The sequence below is a fragment of the Octodon degus genome, unplaced genomic scaffold, assembly GCF_000260255.1.
Source record: "Octodon degus isolate 3935 unplaced genomic scaffold, OctDeg1.0 scaffold00129, whole genome shotgun sequence".
Taxonomy (NCBI): domain Eukaryota; kingdom Metazoa; phylum Chordata; class Mammalia; order Rodentia; family Octodontidae; genus Octodon; species Octodon degus.
In genome coordinates, this window is record NW_004524705.1 from 2,384,087 (window position 1) to 2,404,216 (window position 20,130).

General features: G+C 45.1%; 1 protein-coding gene across 2 annotated transcripts in view; it reads left to right on the top strand.

Annotated features, from left to right (window-relative positions):
* Nucleotides 1–3,318: 3,318 nt before the first annotated feature.
* Atp6ap1l (ATPase H+ transporting accessory protein 1 like) overlaps nt 3,319–20,130 on the top strand; it is a 22,052-nt gene continuing 5,240 nt past the window's right edge. The window contains exons 1-4 of one of the 2 annotated variants that reach the window (XM_023700965.1): nt 3,319–3,540; nt 10,247–10,287; nt 10,397–10,458; nt 11,928–12,142. In XM_023700965.1, coding sequence (XP_023556733.1) covers nt 3,512–3,540; nt 10,247–10,287; nt 10,397–10,458; nt 11,928–12,142 — 347 coding nt within the window. In that variant the 5' untranslated portion in view covers nt 3,319–3,511. Of the gene's footprint in view, nt 3,541–3,911; nt 4,056–10,246; nt 10,288–10,396; nt 10,459–11,927; nt 12,143–20,130 lie in introns of those variants that run through there. The other variant, XM_023700964.1, reaches the window with a different exon arrangement.

The window sequence follows — 20,130 nt, forward strand, 5'->3', positions numbered from 1 at the left end:
TAAATAATTAATATAAATATGGAAACTTTAACTTAAAAACCATTGAAGTAAATTGTAAAACTCACACAGGAGCCCATTGTTCAAGCATATGTGAACAGACTGCACGTTGGAACTGGTTACACGTACATGGGCGGGGCTGTCGTTAAAATCAGTACTAAGTACTAGACCAACAAAGTCAAGAAGCAGTTTTTCGTTAGTGTCATTTTTTTGGTAACTGAATAAGCCAGAAACCCTTCATTTCTTGTTTTCTTCCTTTCCTTCTTCTCTAGTGTTTTTTTCTTTGAAGAGAAAAAATTCTTATAAAGTCTTTTAGCAATAATCTTAATAATATAGAATGCCCACACTTTTTGATAATTTCTATATTTTTGTATTATAATGTACATATTTTTAAAAATACAAGAGATCCTAGTGAATCTTTACTTCAGTGTGGAATGCAGGAGTCACAGGGTCACGCGCAGCTGTCCCTCAGACCCGAGTGCAGCGGACCTAACTGAATTCCTGGACGCGATCTATCTGGTCCATCCGCCCAATTCTTAAATCTCTCCAGGGAAGGAGACTAAAGTTGACTATTCCGAGGCAGTAAGGAAAATTGTCGTCGTCTTCTCAGAGCTCCAAGGTCCCTACCATCAAGCCAGTTTTCTTTTGTTTGGTTCTCACTGTGCCAGGGAACACGTGGAGAATAACTATTAATGTGGGTGCTGAAGTTACAGCCCCCTGGCAGGACTTTCAGGAAGGGCATCAAAGACCAGTTCTGCCCATTCCCCCTAGAGCCTATGAAGAGATTTAATCGTAATAACAGGATTTTAAAAAATCGGGCCTGGATATTAGGGAGATTATACTAGCAACACGAGTGTTTCTTTAGTTCTACCTTGGAATAGATTTAAGAAGAAATAATCATTGCACCAAAGAGGGGCTCATATAAAAGGATAAGAAATCCAATTCATTCTGGTTAAAGGAAAGATTCTGTTTAACAGCAATCAGCTAAAATGAGGTGCCCCACGCCCGTCACTAGGGGTGACGTGGGGGTGGAAGCACAGGGCGGGCTCTCGCTGCTTCGTTTTGCTCCTTGCAGCTGGTGCTTTAGCTTGTCACGTTTCCGTACAGCTGCCGCCTCTTTTCATAGCTAAAGCACCAGTGATCATTTCCTACTATACTAGGTGCTCTACTATTGTCGGCATTTTAAAAACCTCTTTCTCAACAGGTACCTTCTCCCACCTGACCTAAATCTCACCAGTGGATCCAACTTCCGGAGATCAGTCTTCTCTCTTTGCTGGGGGAAGAGGTGGTTCTGAGAGCAGGCCTATGGAACGGTCCCCTGCCCCACCCAGGGCTGAAACAGCTGGGAGAAAGGACCGAACAAGCAGCGGCCCACAGCGTCATTCCCTGCGTTACCAAGAAGGGTCAGGTTGGAGAAAGGCCTTAGAGGAGGAGCTGGCTGGATTCTGCCGCAGCACCGCCCTGAAAATAAAATGCGGCTCCGTAGGCACGTTGCAGTCGAGGGGTGCAGTTATGCGAAGCCGGGATCCCCAGATTTAACTAATAAAAATCTACTACCTTCAGTTAAATTTAGTTTTTAGAAAAACAATGATTAAAAAAATTATGTGTCAAATATTGAAGGAGACACGCTTCTGTTCAAATTTGTTGTCATTTTTCTGAAATTCAAATTTAAGTAGATCGCTTGGAGTTTCACCTGCGAACCCTTCTGAGGCTAAGTGCCTTCTGCCGGACCAGTCTTGTTACTGGACGTTCCGGAGAGTCAGGAAGACCTCTGGCTAGGTAGAGGAGCGTGGAGGGTGGAGGGGGAAGAAGTGAAAGAGCAGGGAGCACAGAAGGAGGGACGAAGGCTGGGGCGATAGCTCAGTAGCGCCTGCCTGGCAAGCGTGGGGTCCCGAGTTCAATCCCCAGTACCACAAAAAGGAGGGATGGGGAAGCAGGGGGTAAATGAGGAATGGAAGGCCACATGGAGGGCCTGTGTGTGACCTTTACAGTTTTTTAAAAAAATTTTGTCTGATACATAAAACAGACGCGGTAGCTGCTAAGGAGGTATCGTGATGCTGTGGTACATGTATATATTGTGTAACTTCAACTCTGGTGGATTTGGGCAATTTTATAAGCTTCCTCCTCGTTTTCTATACCCCCCAGGCCTGCTTTATTCTCTTCTGGTCTCCTGCAGGGGTCCCTCCAGAATGGACGGGGGAGACAGTGAGGACAGGGACATTCCTCAGCCTCCTCAGAATCCACGCCTCTGAATGGTCACTTACAAATAGCCCCTTTTGCCTGCAGAACATTATCATAAAAGGAATAAAGGCTGCTAAGTGCCTAATGAAGATTTTTCCTGCCACGCATGTATGTACCGATTTCTATAGTAGTTGACTAGTTCGCGCCCATCAACAAGGCATACAAGTTCCTTTTCTCCCCATAATTTCATCAGCATTCGTTATTTCATTTTTTTAAAGCATTTAGTACAGGGTCTAAGTATACGGATCAGACTCGTGCTCCTTCCTGTTTTTCAGCCTCCCAAACCCTGGGATTACAGGTGCGCGGCGCCATGCCCAGTCCCAATTGCCGTCTCATCCTTCGGGGGCGGGGCCGGCAGGTAGGCCGGGGGTCAAACCCCTCATTATTTCATTTCTTGATGATGGCCATTCTTTCTGGAATAAGATGCAATCTCCTTGTTGTTTTAAAACTAAAAATAGCCATTGCAGGCGACCTACTCATCCCCTGGGCATCTTCCTGAAGTAGAGCCGTCACTCCGGCCCGTGCACAGCGCGTTTGCAGCACACAGCAGCACAGCTCCTGGTATCTGAATCTCGGAAGTGGCCTAGATGTCCAAGGGAGGAGGGAATAAAGAAATGGGATATTTTTACGCACTGGAATACTGCTCTGGGAAGACAGATAAGTTTGTTTCATTTGTAGGGATGGACACCCTTGAGATCATAATGTTAAGGAAAGCAAGTCCAACACACAAGCTGCAGCATCATACTGCTTCTCGTATGAGAAGCCCAAAGTGTACATGAAGACCAAAATAAGACAGGTAGTAGGAAAGAAGGACAAAGGCCTTTTGTATATGGAAGGAACGTAAGAAGGAAGCTGTGTTCCGTGCACGGACCAGCTCCACACGAGGAACGGCAATGTGTGCTGCAGACAGCTACCAATGAAAATTAAGTGTGTATAAAACAACTCAGATTTTTGTTGCGTTTTGGTTTTGTTGGGTTCTAGGGATAGCGGTAGAGACTGGTAAGGGAGGGTAACGTCAGGTGTTCCTTAAACCCTGAAGTAAGGCGGACCTTCCGAGGCTCTTCATCATGTTCTCGTTTGACGCTCCCACGAGCCCTGTGCGTGCTTCGGCTCCCATCTGCAGGTGGGGAGAGTTAATGTGCCTGGTGTCACGCACATCCCTGGGACTGCAGCTGGCCTCGATTTGAGCCACACCTGAGCCGGAGCCCGCGTTCTCCCCACACTGCCCTCCACGCCTGTGAGTAGGTGGAGAGTCACAAATTCAACAGCATGCATGCACGAGGATGTGCATGTGTATCTTAAGTTTTTACTGACTTATTCAACTGAAAAAAAATGTATGTAAAAGGATACGCTTCACAGACTTGGGGGAAAATTTAATAGCTTCCTGAAAAGTAGTGTAAAAGTTACGAGGCAGTATCAAAACAGTGTAACTTGTCTAAAAAGACCTTACCTGGAAAATACGTTTTCTCCAACAATCTACTCCTCAGTGCTCTCTCAGCGAGTTTAATGACTGAAAAATCTAGATTTTGGTTTCCTCCCATACTCTAAACTAAGTCTTATCGGGTTCCTCCCTCCTCTTCCTCCACATTGGGCGGCCTAGGAAAGCTGACCTTTCATTGGTTGAACATGCTGCCAGTCACATGGCCTGCCCAGCCCTGCCCGAACTGGTTGCATGATGAATTAACAGATGCGCTTGGTTGGAAGAAGCTCATTCATTTCTTGATGGGAAGAAAAATCTTGTTTGTTTGTTCAGTTCTTTTTTTATGCATGGGGTTTTCACTAACTTTGGAGCAGATATTTGCCAGGAAGCATGGAAGGTGAGTACTGACGCTGCAAATCTTTTAAGGCAGCACATCTGGGAAGTTCAGCGTAACTGTGAAATGTTGGTTCTGAAATTTCTTTATATTGTTGGATAGCTACATTTGTTTATGGCTCAGGAGAGAATAAGCAAGGTTAGGCCATACAGTCAGCTAATGCAATGATTAAATTATAGGTTATAATTCAGAGATTAAAAATAGATTTTTTTTTTTCAGAACTGGGGATTGAACTCAGGCCCTTGTGCTGGCCAGGGAAGCACTTACTCCACTGAGCCATCTCCCTGGCCCCTACAAAGAGAATTTTGAAGGTGCAAGGGTTATTTGTTCAAATACCCAAGACATACTGTTTTATGTATCAAAGTATATGGCTAACAGGAAATGACTCCAAATCAAGTTGAGGTTTCTTTTATATTTACAAATAGGGGTTAATGTCAGTTTCTCCCAGCATTATTATTTAGAATCTCAGAAATTATATTACCTGTTCCTCAATGAAGAGGTGCTAAGTCCCTCTAATTGGTATCAGATGGCAAGTGTGGAGGAGACGCAGTGTTTATAATTAACAAGCCAAGTTTCTACTTCGGTTGTCATGTTGTTTTCTTTCTCTGCCTTATAAGGGAGCATGTAGAGATGTATCTGTAAAACACATTGGGCATCGGAATAGCAGCTAATTTATGTCCCTTCTCCCTGTTAGTCGTCGTGTGCCATCTCATCAGATGCACCTGGGAGTTCGGGGTGACAAGAACACAGCAGGCTGACCTGGTTGCCCTTGTCCTAAGGGAGCTGTAAGCCAGCAGCTGAGAAAAGTTAGACATAGGCACATTTTAAATTTTGTCCCCCCTTGCTTCCAAATGAGTTGGTGCTTTCTTTCCTTCAGGTTGGCTTTAAATAGTAAATGACCTAAATTCCTTAGATGGTGAAGGCTTATTCATGTTTCCCTGCAGACATATATAGGAATGACTGATTTGTGTATTATACTGGCAAAAGGCATACTAAGAACTATAAAAACCAAGGTTCTTTTTTAAGGGAGGGTTAATAGGCTTAAATAATTTTAGCTTAAGAAACTTTAGCTCTTAGAAATCACACAGAGGAATGACCATTCAGGTCTAATAATATGGTGTGCTAACTGACATGGAGGGAAACCACCATAGCTATTTTGTGAATGTTTGTTCAGGTCATGGGTCTGAAATTAAAAATGTCTTTCAGCTACATACAGCTCTCAGGACTCTTAAGCCATTGAAAAGTGTGATTGTATTTGAAGGTCGACATGTTTCCCAAGCTTGGGGAGCCTGGGCGCTCACCACTACTCTTCTCACATTCCTCCTCCCTCAGGTCAGGCTTATCCTTGAAGCAAAGGCAATCCTGGGCAAGCTCCCATATTCCCCTTTGGTATCAGAGTTGGTTAATTTATTAGTTTGCTCCCAAATGTAGCACATTTAAAAAATGCTTGGCATTTCTCAGGAATGGCGACTTGTGCTGAGTCTGCAGTGGTGGACAGAACAGCAGCCCTGTGTCGAAGGCCACCTTGGTGGGCAGTGTCCCGACAACAGGATAGCTCTGTTACAAGTAAAGTTCGAATGTGTCTGGAAAGGAACCAGGGGAGGCACGGGCCCTTGCAGGGGCTCTGAAGTCCTCTGAGGAGCTAGGGACTGCCTTGCAGAGCAAGGGAGACCTGTGCTGGGCCTGGTGCTGTGCAGAGAAGCGCTAGAGGACAGAGAATGTTCTGGAAGGAATGACCGGGCAGCAACCTGGAAGGGAGGGGTGCTGGTGAGGCTGGAGCAGGGAGGAGGAAGAGCCCAGCGGTGGCAAGAACGCTTGGGCAGCCGAGGGCTGGGGGCCAGCATGGGGATGTGGTTTTCTCCTGAGGAGGGCCACGAAGGAGCTCAGTCACACCTGCCGTCATATGACCTGTGGCCCTCGCCACTGCCAGCCCAAGGCTCTTGATGCCTTTTCAAGTATTGCAGCAATAATTTTTACTGGGAAAGAGGTGGAATCTCTTATTGTGTGTAGGCAGTGTTTCCCTGTGTATGCACACAGAACATTTTTAAGTAGACGATTTGTAGTTTCGGCTGCAGTTCAGAGACCACGTAGTGACGTGAGCATGCACGTGTACCTTGTGTGGGTTGAGATTATGGCTTCCTGCGAAATCTCACGAGCGTCGGCGCAGAGTGCGTGCAGAGCCTGGCTGAGTTACGGTTACTTAAGAGGGAAATATAACAGGCGCATTGTGGGCGCAGAACAGAGATCTCCTGAAATGACAGTGAGGCTGTTTTGTCAGCTAGAAGCCTTTTTGCTAGTGAACACAGGAAAATTTTCCTTAGGAGAGCAAAGTGGGCGAGTGCTACATAGCTCACTCACTCACTCATTCATTTATGCTCGTTAAACATTACTCCATCCCCATAACTAGACATTTCTGGCTGACCTGATGAACTTTACCTTATTTGGTTAAAATATAGCTCACTATTTTCTCTGCTTTTGTTAAAATAGTTAAAAACTGGATCTGTAACTTGGAATCATGAAATATAAGGTGTGAAGAAAGTTCAAATTAAAGACTTTTAAAAAATATTTGTGTGAATGTGTTGTTAGAAAGCTTGAAGCGCTCTAAGCATTATTGTCTGGGCTTCATTTTCTCCCATATATTCAGGGACACTTTAGGTTGCGTCGTAGAGTCTGAGGCTTAGGTTGGCAGAGACATTTCGGCTACTAAGTCTGTCTATGGTAGTTTTATGCGTACATTTAGAACATTAAATTTCTTAGCGCTCCTAGATGTGACTCGCCTCAGGTGACTGCTTCAGGCTAACTCAATGGGCAAAGGGACTTACGATACAAGAACATCTTACACAGAAACATCTGCGCATACAAATCCCTTAATCTTTCTTTTTAGTCATCCCAAACTGGAAGCACCTTAAATGTCTATCAGTGTACACAGATAAACTACCATCTACCATACAATGACGTAGGTTAGTCACACAATGGAGTGAGCCCGTGATGCATGCAACAATACGCGTTTGTTTCGTTTCAAGGTGATTTCATTAACATGGAGTGAAGCCAAGCACTAGAGAACGCGTGTTGTGTAATTGTGCTAGTACGCCACTCGGGGGCATGCGGATGACAGAATGCACAGTGACAGAGAGCAGGTCACTACTTGCCTGGAGCTGGAGGTACAGGGACCATCTGTCCACTGCCAGGATGCTTGGAGAAACTTATGATTAAGAGAAATGCTGTGCATCGCTAGGCAGTGGGGTCGGGGGCTTGTGGCCGTGCCGGGCTCATAGGTTTATGTGCTTCGCATAGATGCGGTGTTCTGCATAAAAATTATACGGCAATAAAATTGATAGAAATGGATTATTGCATTCAGGCATGAACTTGCTAAGGGCAGCTTCATAGACTATTGCTTCCAATTTGTCATCCTCATGAATTTTCATTAGATAGCAGCTATCCCTGGGCGCGGTGGCTCACACCTGCACTCCCTGCACTCAGGAGGCTGAGGCAGGAGGATGACCGTGATTTTGAGTCCCGCCTGGGCTACAAAGTGAGCTCAAGGCCAGCTTGAACTGCATAGCGAGTCCCTGCCTCACAAAGACAAAATAAAAGATATCAGAGATCATATTACAAAGAGAATAGTGCATTTAATTTGTAATCGATGCTGTATGATTAATTTTAAAGTACTTTACTATGACATAGATTTGGTAACTCTTTAGCTATAACTATGTTTTGCGTATGTATTATAACATATCTAATGTTAAAAATAATCAATATTTTATAGGTGTAATGATGCTGTTATTTTTAAAAAACATCTTTTAGAGAAATATGTTAAAATGATGTAATTTCTGATATTTTCCTCACAATGATGTCACAGGATGGACGTGGTAAGTGTCTACTGGCGAGACGAGATAGGTTAGGCTTGATAATTACAGAAGGTGGATGGTGGGCATGGCTACGGGATTTAAAATGTATTTTTACTGATAATTTTGTATTTACTTGAATGTTCTCTGATAAAACAGGTACCCGCTTTAACATAATCTAACTTTGGGAAATCTATGTACTTCAAAGGAAACATAGAACATGGAGAAAAAATTAAAAAAGAGAAAATTTTAAAACATCAGCCTTGATCCTCATTCACTGAATATTGTGGAGCCCGGCATCCCAAGCCATGTGCTGGATGCTGAGGCTCAAGCAAGAATAAATAATAACAAATAATAAAGTATAGTAATATATTTCACAGTGAAATTTTATACTAAAGTGTATTTTTTATATTAAACCTGGAAGAGCCAACTGTTATTATTAATAAAAAAGAGAAATTCAATTGTTGAAAAGGTATTTCTGAAAATCGTGAAAGGTTGTGCTGTAGCCCCTCCAGTGTCTGCGCAGACGGAAACACAGGCGTAGCGCGTCGCACGCGCATGTTGGTTGCTGTTTGTTTATTTAGCCTTTTTGAGCCTGGTTCTCGGACGCTGCTCAGGCTCGCCTGGAGCTGGCTTCGTGCCCCAGCAGGCTGGTCTCAGCCTCACAGTGATCCTCTTGCCTCGGCCTCCTGAGTGCTGCCGCCACGCGAGTCGCTGTTCTTCAGTGTTCCCCTGTGCCGTGTTTTGAGCGTCCTCAAAGGTGCATTGTGACTGGAAGCTAAAGGCCGAGTGGCAGGGTTGGGCGGAACAGGCGTGGCGGCAGGAGGGGTTCAGGGCAGGGGTACGCGGTCCCCTGGGGCGGTGCCCCGGCTGTTCTCATGGGAGCCGAGTATAAAGGCGCAAGCAGGCTGAGCGAGCAGGTGGCTGCACACACCTGGGCTGCGCGCCTCAGAGGCTGAGGCCAGAGGACGCGCAGCTCAGCCTTCGCAAGCAGCATGGTAGCTTCGCAAGACTGTTCAACACACGCGCGCGCACACACACACACACACACACACACACAGATTTTCTATGAAGTTTTTTTTTTTTTTTTTTTTTCTTTCTCTGTATTTTAGAGAAGGGTCTACAGGGTGTTCAGGGTCTCACTACTAGTTCGGACTCATAGTGATCTGCCTGGGATTATAGGCGCGCACCACCACGCCCAATCTCAATTGCTGGCTCAGTATGCCCTGGGGCGCGAGGTCGGCATGGCAGGCCCGGGGATCGAACCCCAGCCCATAAGCCTGCTTGCAGGCATTTTAATCTGCTGAGCTATTTGGCTGGCCAGTCAATAAAGTTAATAATGAGGGGAAAAAAGCCCTTGGTTTAATCCCTGGTAACACGCACGCACACACACACGCGCGCACACACACACACACACACACACACACGGGGAAAGGCCAGGCCTTTCCTGCCTTCCGGGCTTCTGAGCTCTCAGCTTGTGCCTGGCGTCTTCTCCACCGCTACCCACTGCCCCCAACCGCGGAGACCTCACCAGAACGGAGTCAGTGCAGGGACTATGCTTTGAACCTCCAAAACCGTGAGCAGAACGATACTCTCTTGATGTTTCTTCCACAATCGCCAGTGTCAGGCATTAGGCTACCGTAGCGACGTGCTGACTGACACGAGGTCTCCCGTTGTTGGTGTTCTCACGGCCCTGCTTAGCCTGCGGCGATACAGCACCGTGTGGCGTTATAGCCATAGCAGAAAAATGCACAGCAACATGAGATATTAATGACGTTTTAAGTACAAATTGCAGGATCTAGACCAGTATGATGACAAAATATATCTCAGGTTTATGAAAAGTAAATTTTGTGTGCGTGTGGCATGTTATGTGTGTTTATATGTGTAGAGACTGGAAAGGATATGTCTTAATTTTTATTCCTATACTTTTCAAAAATATCTTTTTAGCAATTAAACCCATCTGCTTTACTAATTTAAAGGTTGGCTATTTTGTGTTTAATATAAGTAATACAATGTAGTATAAAATTTCACTGTAGAGTTTTCTTATGATTTAATATTTTGTTATTATTTATCAAACCAGTTTCTAGCACATGGCTTGGAATATTGGGCTTTTTGTAATGTTCAGTGAATAAGGATCAAAGTTGATTTAACTTTTTTCCTTTTTCTGTGTTTTTTTCTTGTATTTTTAAATGACATATATTGCCTTTTAGATTAGAAATTTATCATTAATAAAAATGAGCAGTGTTGACATGATAAACTGAAATAAAGTTCTTAATGCTTCATGTGAAGCCTGTGTTGTAGATATTTGCTCAGCATTTAAATTTCTTTTTTTCTTCTTTTAACTTTCAGTTCTCAAATATCTTCAAGCAAGGAAATGGTTATAAGCAGTGGTAAGACTTGTAATATATATTATAGTACTGAGAACGTCATTATAACCCAATTCTGTTAATAAGCTGATGGCACTTAGCCTTGGTATTCACAACATTATTTACTTGACAGACGAACAGAGGAACGGAAACATGGAGGCAGTCCAGGCCGCCACTGCAGGGCCGATCACACAGGTATGAGTACCTCAGCACATTAGACTGTAATCTACCTTGAAAAAGTATAGCCTGCAGTGGGGGTGCACACCTGTAATCCCACACTTGGGAGGATGAGGCAGGAGGGTTGCTAGGAGTTCAAAGCCAGCGTGGGCTACATAAGTGAGTTCAAGGCCAGCTTATTCTACATAGTTAGTGTCTCAAACAAAGTAAAATAAAATGTTACAATTATAGCAAAGCTATTGCAAAAATACAAAAACTAATTCTATGAACAATTGGTATATTCTTTAACTTTGAATGGGGAAATGTATTATTATAGTCTTACAGCTGAGAAAAATGTAAGGTACCTATTCTTTTATATTTTCACTACAATAGCCCCTGTTACTTTTAAACAGCTATTGCTCTTACTGTATTAACAGGTTGTGTTTGATTCCTAGTGATCATAGGTTGCTGCCGCCCCTTCCGAGGGACTCTTAGTTGTGGAGGCCACCTGGGCCACTCCCCTTGGGCGGGAGCAGGTGTCTCATCTTGGCTGAGCCTGGCCTGTTTCCATGTAGTGACGTGCACACAGCTGCTAGGACTTTTCCTTGTCCCTCCAGCTGGCCTTACACAATGCATGCCTGTCCAGCGAAGGGCTCACATGTAGTCTTGGAAGGTGGCCGGCATGCTTCCCGGAATCCCCCACTCCTTGTTCCTTATGTGAGCCCAGTTGAAGCGGGATAGAGAAGCCCTGTTCCCGCTGTGGGCTGGGATGGAGCCTCACAGTCAAGGCTGTGGCTTCCTGGGGCTTGAAAGATCACACATCAGAGCTGAAGCACTGACCCCCAGACATGAGATACTGTCTCGATTGTGTATCGCAGAGGGGAATGCAGGCTCCTGCCCAGCCCAGCTCAAGGCGCTCACCTACTTCCCACCATTCTCACGGTCACTCATCCGCAAGCCGCCACTCCATGAATCAATAAAACCCGAGTTCAGCCCTGGGTCAAGGCCTTTGATCTGTATGACCATCACTGTGGCTGGACTTAGCACCCCTTGGCTCCCCGCAACCACAAATATGCCTTAGTGCCTTTATTCTTGCCATGGGTTGCACTACATGTGATAGATTGGAATTAGCCCCACAGGATTCCAATGTCTTATCCATGGGATTAGAAATATAAGCTTCGGTGGCGGAGGCAAAGCCCAGGAAGGCCTCTATAGTTAGTAATGCACATGAGCTGTGGAGGACCGCGGTGACCTTTCCATCGCGCGTGTATCATGATTCGACCATGGCGTCTCCCCTCTCTTGTACCTTCTCTTTACTCTTAGCTAAATAAAGTCTACGTTGGACCTGGAGTAATTGGTTTCCACTTTATGTTGCACATTTTAGGGTTCTAATACGTGTACAAGGCCTCTACCCACCACTGTGGGAGTGAGCTGTCCCTGTACCTCTCGGGAGCCCTTGTGCTGTGGAGTGGAATTCATCCCTTAAATTCTCTTATTTGGTTGATCAGACTCCGCAGTCCAACCAGAGCGCGGGTGGACGTGCGTTCAGCCCTGACGGTCCCATTCGCGTCTCCCGCCATGGGATCCCCTGCATTCTCTTCTGGGCCAAAAGAATCACAGTTACGTTTGAGAACCAGACCTGGCTGGACCTTACAGAGCGGGCGTTTGGTCAGAAGGCCACAGTGGACACGGACCACTCCCACTGCAGTGAAGAAAGCGCCACGTGAGTTGTCTCTGCTTCAGGATGGGTCAGCTGGGAGGCCTGGGAGGGTTCTCGCTGTCTGTCCGCTCTGCCTCCCAATGTTTTGTCGCTTTAGAAAGGGAAACTGGACTCCTCTGTCCGTGGCCTTGATGTTCACTTTTGAAAAAGGGTCTAGTGCCTAAATAAGAGGAGAAATCGGAAGCTAACTTTCAAACACTTTTTTTTGTTGTTGTTGTTTTCTGGAAAAGAGTTGAACCCCTTAGCTAATTATCATGAGTTGGAGGAAAATGTGTTTTAAAAATTGGGATTCTCAGACTCATTTTTTTGAGTCATGAATATTTATCTTTAAATCAGATTTTATTGGTAGGTTTTAGACATACATAATGATCGCATTCGTCAGAGAGAATTTGTACCTGCACATGATGTAACTAACTTGATTCTTTTTTCCATTCTCTACCTTTCCTTCAACCCCTCTATGCTCCCCATTTATAAAAGCTTTGTTTTTATTTTTTCCTTCTTTTCTCACCTTTTGAAAACTTTTCTCCCTTTCTCCTCCTGTGTTCTCCTCATTTAACATTTTTTTTTCCTGTTTCACCATATCTGTCACACGTTTTGGCCCACCAGAGAAACAATGTGGTATTTAAACATCTATGTCTGATTATTCCACTTAAGAGTATGGTCTGAAGGTGCATCTGTTTAACTAGAAATGCCTCAGGCTTATCCTTCTTCATGGCAGAGTAGTACTTCTTTGTATAAAAACCCACAGCTTCTTTATACAGACACCAGCTGATAGGCACTTGCTATTACAAACCGCGCCACAATAAACATGGATGTGCGCATGTCACTGTGATATGGTGCTTTTAACCTTTTCAGGAAATACCAGAAGGGGAGTAGCTCGCTGGTGTGGAGCCTCTAGTCCTGCTTTTTAGAAATCTCCACACTGATTTCCCCAGTGGTTGCAGCAGTCTGCACTCCCAGCAACAGCGGAGAAGGGTTCCTTTTCCCCCACAGCTTCACCTGCATCTGCTATTGGCTGATTTCTGGGTGATAGCCATTCTTTCTGGGGTGCGATGGACTCTCAGTGTTTTAATTTGCATCTCTTGAGTGACCAGAAATGTTGGACATTTTTCGTGCGTGTATTCACCATTTCTACCTTTTCTTGTGGGAAGCATGTATTTATCCAAGTGCCATTTTTGGATTGGGTCATTAAATTGGGGGGGGGTCTGTTTTTTGAGTGATTTATGTGTTCTCAATAGTAATCCTTTGTCTGATCACACTCATTTTTTTGTATTTTAATTTATTTTTTATTAATTTTATTGAGAAACAAATAGCAATAAGACAGTTTCAAAACTGATTAGTAGGACAGTTTCAATAATTGATATATTGCATGTTGTTGTCTTCATAGTGGTTATTTGTAGTACAAGATGTCTTAACCATCCAGCAGAAAAGTATTAAAACGAGGTATAAAAAGTAAAGCCGTATTAATATGCCGAGCTGTAAAAGGCTCAAGCCAATAACTTCTGACATTGCCAGTCCTACAGATAACCCACTACTATTATGGACTACTGGAATATATTGGATTATTTTGCTGAATTCATGTACCTACAATATTTAAATGACAATGGAATACCCATCTCTGAAAAAACTAAAAAAAAAGGGAATATAAGTGAAAGACCATTTTGTATCTGTACATAGAAAATAGGATAGATATACAGCTATTTTTCTTAATTCAATGATAAGAAAAATTTGTACTAATAGTGTTTGAACAGAATATCACACTCATTTGAAAAGTACTTCAGGCTTCCCAACTCTGAAGGTTAGCCATCAGGCTGATTTTGTCTGACCGTGGAAGAGATCACATGGCAAGACCACATGTGCTCTAGTGGGTGAAGAGAAGACGTGTCACTCTAGTGGGGTGAACACCCCTCTGGGGGAGCGCTCTGAAACTGCAACGGGGGGCTTGGCCCGTGTGTGAGGGTGTCTTGGGCCAAATTTCAGAGAATTCTTTGGGACATTTCAGTGTAATCTGAATAATCAGTTTCAGTTTTACATAACACAGTTTCGGTTTTACAAGTACCCCTTTTTGAAGTACAGATCACTTTCCAACGCTTTCCTCTGCATTCCAGTGACACGTTTTCCCGGGGGAAGAAGTCGGACCTGTCCCACGCTGTTCCATAAGCCTCCTTGTCAGCGTCTGCTGCTGTAATGCAGGCTTTTGAAAGACCCTTTACATTTGTTCTGGCCTGGTTTAGATGGGTAAAAGCTTTGTAAAATAGCACGTGTGTGTGTGTGTGTGTGTGTGTGTGTATGTATTTGTATTTTTATGTACACTGACTGGAAACATGTTTTTATTCCTGAACTTTATTCCTCATTTAACTATTCATGATGATGAGTACAACTGGATTAGATTAACACTATGAGTTTTAGTGTCCTGCTCTTTAGAATATGTATCTCTTAATAGGGACATAGGGAGTCCTGTGTTTAGGCATCCAGAGTCCTCCCAGATTTGTTTGTCCCTCTGCAGCAGAACTAGCAAAGGCTGTCAAAGAGATGCCAGTGCTAGCGAGAGCTCCCGACCTTTCCTCAGCGTCTAATTAACTCCATGCAGAGCTCTCTGTGGTCAGTTGCACGGAAGGGGGCTGAGTGCCAGGAGTAATCTTCTCTGACCAAGGCCAACCTGCCTGCCCCCAAGCCACTTATCCCGACACTAGGGTATTTACAGGAAAAATTAGGCCACACAGCTTTGAACTGGGCTTCAGAGACCGTCATGATCACTGGGCGAGGTCTTGGCTTCTAGGCCCAGCCTAGCCTCTGACGTTGCAAGCGGGACCGGGAGGATGGCGTTTGTCAGATGGAGACGGTGAAGTCTCAAGTCTTAGCTGCTTCCCTCAGAGCCTGGAGTGTGATGCTTGACTCCAGAACTTAAAGGAGAGAGCTTTATTTTGGCTCATGTTTGCTTGGCTCACAGTTGCCTGGGTCCAAGGCAGGAGAACATGGCAGAGGGCCTGGCCTGGCCCTCTGAGGACGGCAGTGCACGGCATGGTGGACAGGAAGTGGAGAGAGAGTGGAACTGGGGAGGAAGACAGGCCCTTCCAGGTCACCCCAGGGCCCTGCCTTTCATCCCAGACCCTCCTTCCCAACACAGTTCAGCTGGGGCACCCTGTTGCCCAGTCACTGTCCACCAGCCCACCCCTGGTCTCCTGAGGTTTTGGGTGAAGTGCACATGCAGACCATAACAACATCCATTCACGTGGCTAGTGGGCCTTGCTTGTTTTCCACCACTAGCGGTCTTCACAGGCCCTGTCACTCTTATTCTTGCAGTCATGCCCAGCCACAGGCCATTGTCTCTGTTCTAGGCAAAGAAGCCAAGGCTCTGGGAGGTATGGGGCTTGGAGAAGGCTCATGGGGTATGTGTTAGTAGAGCTGAGGTCTGAAGTCCCCCGTCCTGGCCCCATCGCACAAGAGGATGTGGTCTTAGTCACCTCCTCATCACAGGGACACAATACCCCACATCCATGATGTAAAGAGGACAGGACTATTTTGGTCACGTTTGCGGTCCCTAGTCAGCAGGCTCCAAGGCTAATGGCACAGTGGAAGGGCTCGGGTGGAGGAGAGCTGCTCACACCATGGTGTACAGGAAGCAGAGAGTGGGAGGAGCTGCGGAAGGAGGCACAGCCTTCAGGTCACGGCCAGCAGCCGGCCAGGCCCCACCTCCTAACATCACCTCTAGTCATTCCTCCCCCGTAATCCAATCACCTACTAAAAGCTTCCTTGATGAACCCGTAGGAAGCTCTTGGGGGCATCCAGCAAGGAACCTACCAGATGTGTTTGTGTAAGTGCTCTGAGGCCATATGGAGTGCCACTCATATCAGCAACGTTCCCTTCCTTCCTAAAAGCTGTGACACCATCCACAAGTGACTACAGCAGAGCGGGAGGCTGCCTGGGTCCCCAGTGGAGAGTCTTCCCAAGCTGTGCTTTTCATTGGATGCGCAGCTAGGCAGGCGCTGGTCGTCTTGGTCACCACCCTAGAATTCTGCTGGGCCATGACCCCTAGTGCCCCTCCTGGGGTCCTGCTCAGGAGAGCAGGGGCATTACAGGGTCCCCACTGAAGTGAGCAGGAGGCTCCCCAGGAAGTGAGGCCTTCCAGGCCCAGCTGCTGACTTCCTGTGCCGAGTGTTTTGAGCCGCACAGATTGGAGAGATGCCTTTGCTCTGGCAGTGAGGAAGTCGTACATGGGAAGTAACCCCCAGGAGCTCCTGGGAGGATGGACCTGCGGAAGGCACACCACGGAAGGATGGGAGGCCAGAGGACCACGCGTCAGCTCTTGGAAGCAAGAGCAGGGAGAGGCGAACTTGGCAGACAGGTTTGCTGTGGAAGTCTTTTTAGATAGTGACAGTCCTGAAAATAGAACATAGTCCCAGCATATGTGTATATTTTGTATTTAGACAATTATAGTCTGAAAAATTCAAATCTGTTTTAAATCTGTAAAAGTAGGGCACTTGAAAGAATAAGAAAAAAGGTCCTTTTTTCCAACTCTAACTCTACAGTGTCATACAGGGCATGATGCAAACATGTTATGAATGTTTAAGTAAAAAACTGTTACAATAAGAGGCACGCTGTCAGCAGTCCCCTGGACTCCCCCATACCCTCACCCCCACCCCCACCCTGCCTTAGTGGTGCTTCTCCCATTGCTTTGGCTCCTTTCTGTAGCAGCTCTGGAAGTCCTCCTTTGCCAGTGTCTTTGCAAGGTATGATAAAAAAGCAATGGCGAATGCAGTTGTGAGTGGCATGCAGTGGAAAGACAGCTTGAGAAAAATGATCGTGTCCTCCTCCCTTTTACTCACTTGACCTCACAGTGCAACTCCTGGCTCTTCACTGCTGATGAAATGCTGGAAAGATTGTGAATCAGTTCAGGACCTTGAGGCAGCCAGGACAGCACAACTAAAGAAACTCAGGAAAGTGCCCTCCAGAGCTGCTGCAGAAAGTGGTAAACAATGGGATAGATAAGTGTGCCCAAAGCCAGGGGGAAGGTTCTTAGTGGGATTAATGGCAGTACATCTCTCACTGTAATACATTTCAAGACAGCTTCAATATTCACAGCAGTGGTACAATCCCAGTCAGTGGCATCACGCCTGACACTTCAAGGACACTCACTGAAAGATCTTCACCTTGGCTTTGTTGACACCAGGCCTCGAATTCTGTCTTCCTCAGCAGTGTGTCAGTCAGCTTTCACTGAAGCCAGGATGGTGGGAGAAGGCTCAGAAGACCCGGGCTAGGGCCATGCTGCTTCTGCTGGGAATGGGCCAGAGTGGGGTCAGAGGTCGGGGGCTCAAGACAGCTTTGCTCTGAGGTTCAGTTGAGTAGTGGTTGAACCAGTGCATGGTAACCAAGCTATTCTTGTTCTTTGGGAGAACTGGAGGAGTTTTTGTTAGACTAAGTGACTAATTCAACTTATGTGATACTGCTCAAGAAATGCGTGTGATTTCTTAGAAGTATTTTCAGTAATTTGCAGCAGACTATGAAAATGCTGTTAGGGGAGGGGCCTCTTGAGGGCTTACTCTTCTGAGTCAAAAACCTTATGGAAGGACTATAAGTGAGTACACATAGGGGGTGTAGGTTGATGCTATTAAGCAATAAAAATGTTTCATCAAACCTACTTATACAATTTATTTTATAAATATCACCATATTCCTCTGTAAATAGCCAGATGGACTTCAGCCTGATCATTGATATTTCTATTTCTATTTTAAGTGAGTTAAAATTAATGAAATTATATGTGTGTGGCATTTTTTTCAAGATTTAATTAAACCTTTTGTAACTATTTGCTTTTCTGTTTTATAGTATACAGTGGGTATTACAACTTTTAGACTTTGTAATGATATATCCTTTATATATTTAAATTTCTCATGTTTCCCTAATACAATTATTTATTTAATGTCTTAGTACTTTTTTACATTGCACTGACATAGAAATGAAGTACAACATTGAATTCCACTTTTTAGGATTCTCCTTAAGGGAAGACCAGGAGCATCTTTCTACTTATTTCCAATAAAATCATCCCTAAAAAAGAACTAAAGTACAATAAATTACCCATATTTATAGCAGACATTTGATCAGTTTTCCTATGTCTTTACAATATAACTATCTCCAAAATCGAGACAATACACATTTTCATTATTCCCCCAATTTTCTTGTTTTCTTTTGTAGTTTGTCTCTGGTTACTCCCATCTCTCCAGAAAAACCACTGATCTATCATTTGAGAGTACTCTCCATTTTCTAGAGTTTTACATAAATGTAATCATATAGTGCCTACTTATTTTTTTACTCTGGTTTCTATCATTAGCAAAGTAACTTGGATAACCTTCTACATTGCTGCATGTAGCTGTGGTGTGTTCCTTCCCGTGACTTAGTAGTATTCCATTGCATGGTCCGGTGCGACCTCTTCATCCATCCACCCGTGGATGGGAGCCTGGTCTTCCTCACTGTTTTTACCTAACTTACAACGAAAGTTGCTACCGACATTTGCACTCAAGCCTTTGGGGCACCCTATATTTGTATTTCCTGAGTTGTCGTTCCACCCCGGGACAGAAAGGCTAAGTATGTGGTGAGCACATTTCATTTAAGAAATTACCAAACCAGCACGTGACCTTTCCCTCTGCGCTGTGTGCGAACCGCGTTGCCCCGCACCCTCCGCAGTACTCTAGAGGGCCAGCCCTTGAGTCACTGGCGGGAAAAGGGTGTGCTTTGAGGCCGTAAGCCTAAGTGCGATGAAGCAGATGCACAGCTTACGCAGCGCAAGGTTTCTCCTATAGGAGAAGCCCAGAGTGTGACTAAAATAAAGGGCCACATAGGAAGCAAGGAGATAGGTCTTCTGCGAAAGAGAAGAGAACCAAGAGACGGAGGGAGGGGAGAGGAAGGGGACAGAGTAAGAGTCAGAGTGAGCTATGTGTGTGTGCTGGCTCTGCACCATAAATTTGTTGTTATGTGCTGCGAGCACGGAATAATCAAAATAAACTGAACCATCTTGCATGGCCGGGAAGAGACCCTAGGCAAAAGATTTTTGACTTTTTGCACAGTTGACCATTTTTGAACAAATTTCACTGGCAGCTGGGTTACAAGATAAGCCCTGAGGTTAGTAGGCGATTTGCCTTGAAGAGTAACGCGTTTCCACTTCAAGGGCTAGGGAACAGGCCCACAGAGACCCTAGGAGCTGGAAAGCCCGGGAGACTTGTTCTACCTGTGCACTGGTCACGCTTACTTAGGCAGCACGGTTTTCTTCGAGGGCTGGGCCTGCAGGAGCAAGGTGTCTCCTCTGGGAGCGAGGAGGAACTCTCTCTGGTGACCTCCTCTGTGACCACCTTCAGCACGTGTAGAAAGATGGCTGCTTCTCACCATGCCAAATGACTCAAGTGCTGGCCCTCCAGACTACTGAGGAGGGTGCAGGGCAGTGTGATTCGCACACAGCGCACAGGGAAAGGTCAAATGCTGCGACAGCTTTTGAAGTGGTTTGGTAATTTCTTAAATATACTCACCAAATATTTAGCCTTTCTATTCTGGGGTGGATTAGTGGGAAGCTGTGAGACAGTAATACTCGCCTGTCTCTACTTAGCAATCAGTATTCCGGGAAAACGTGCAGAGGAATCAAAAGCTTGTCATTCCTATTTTTTAAATTAATTACTCTTTTCACTGTACTGTGGTATCACATCATGGTTTTATTGTAGTTTCCTGACATTGATAATGTTGAACATCTTTTTATTTACTTGTTGGCTGCTTTTTTGTTTTGTTTTTTGGGACAAGGTCTCACTATGTCACCTGGCTGGCCACCACCTGTGACAGTGCCCCTGCCTCAGTCTCCTGAGTGCTGGGATTTAAGGCATGCGCCAAGTGTGGTCATCTATTGGCTACTTGTATGTGCTTGTTTATAAAGTACATCACCAAGTCTTCTGATTTTAAGTTGGATTGTCTTATTGAATTGCTGAGTTTATATATTCAGGGTAAAGTCCTTTGTG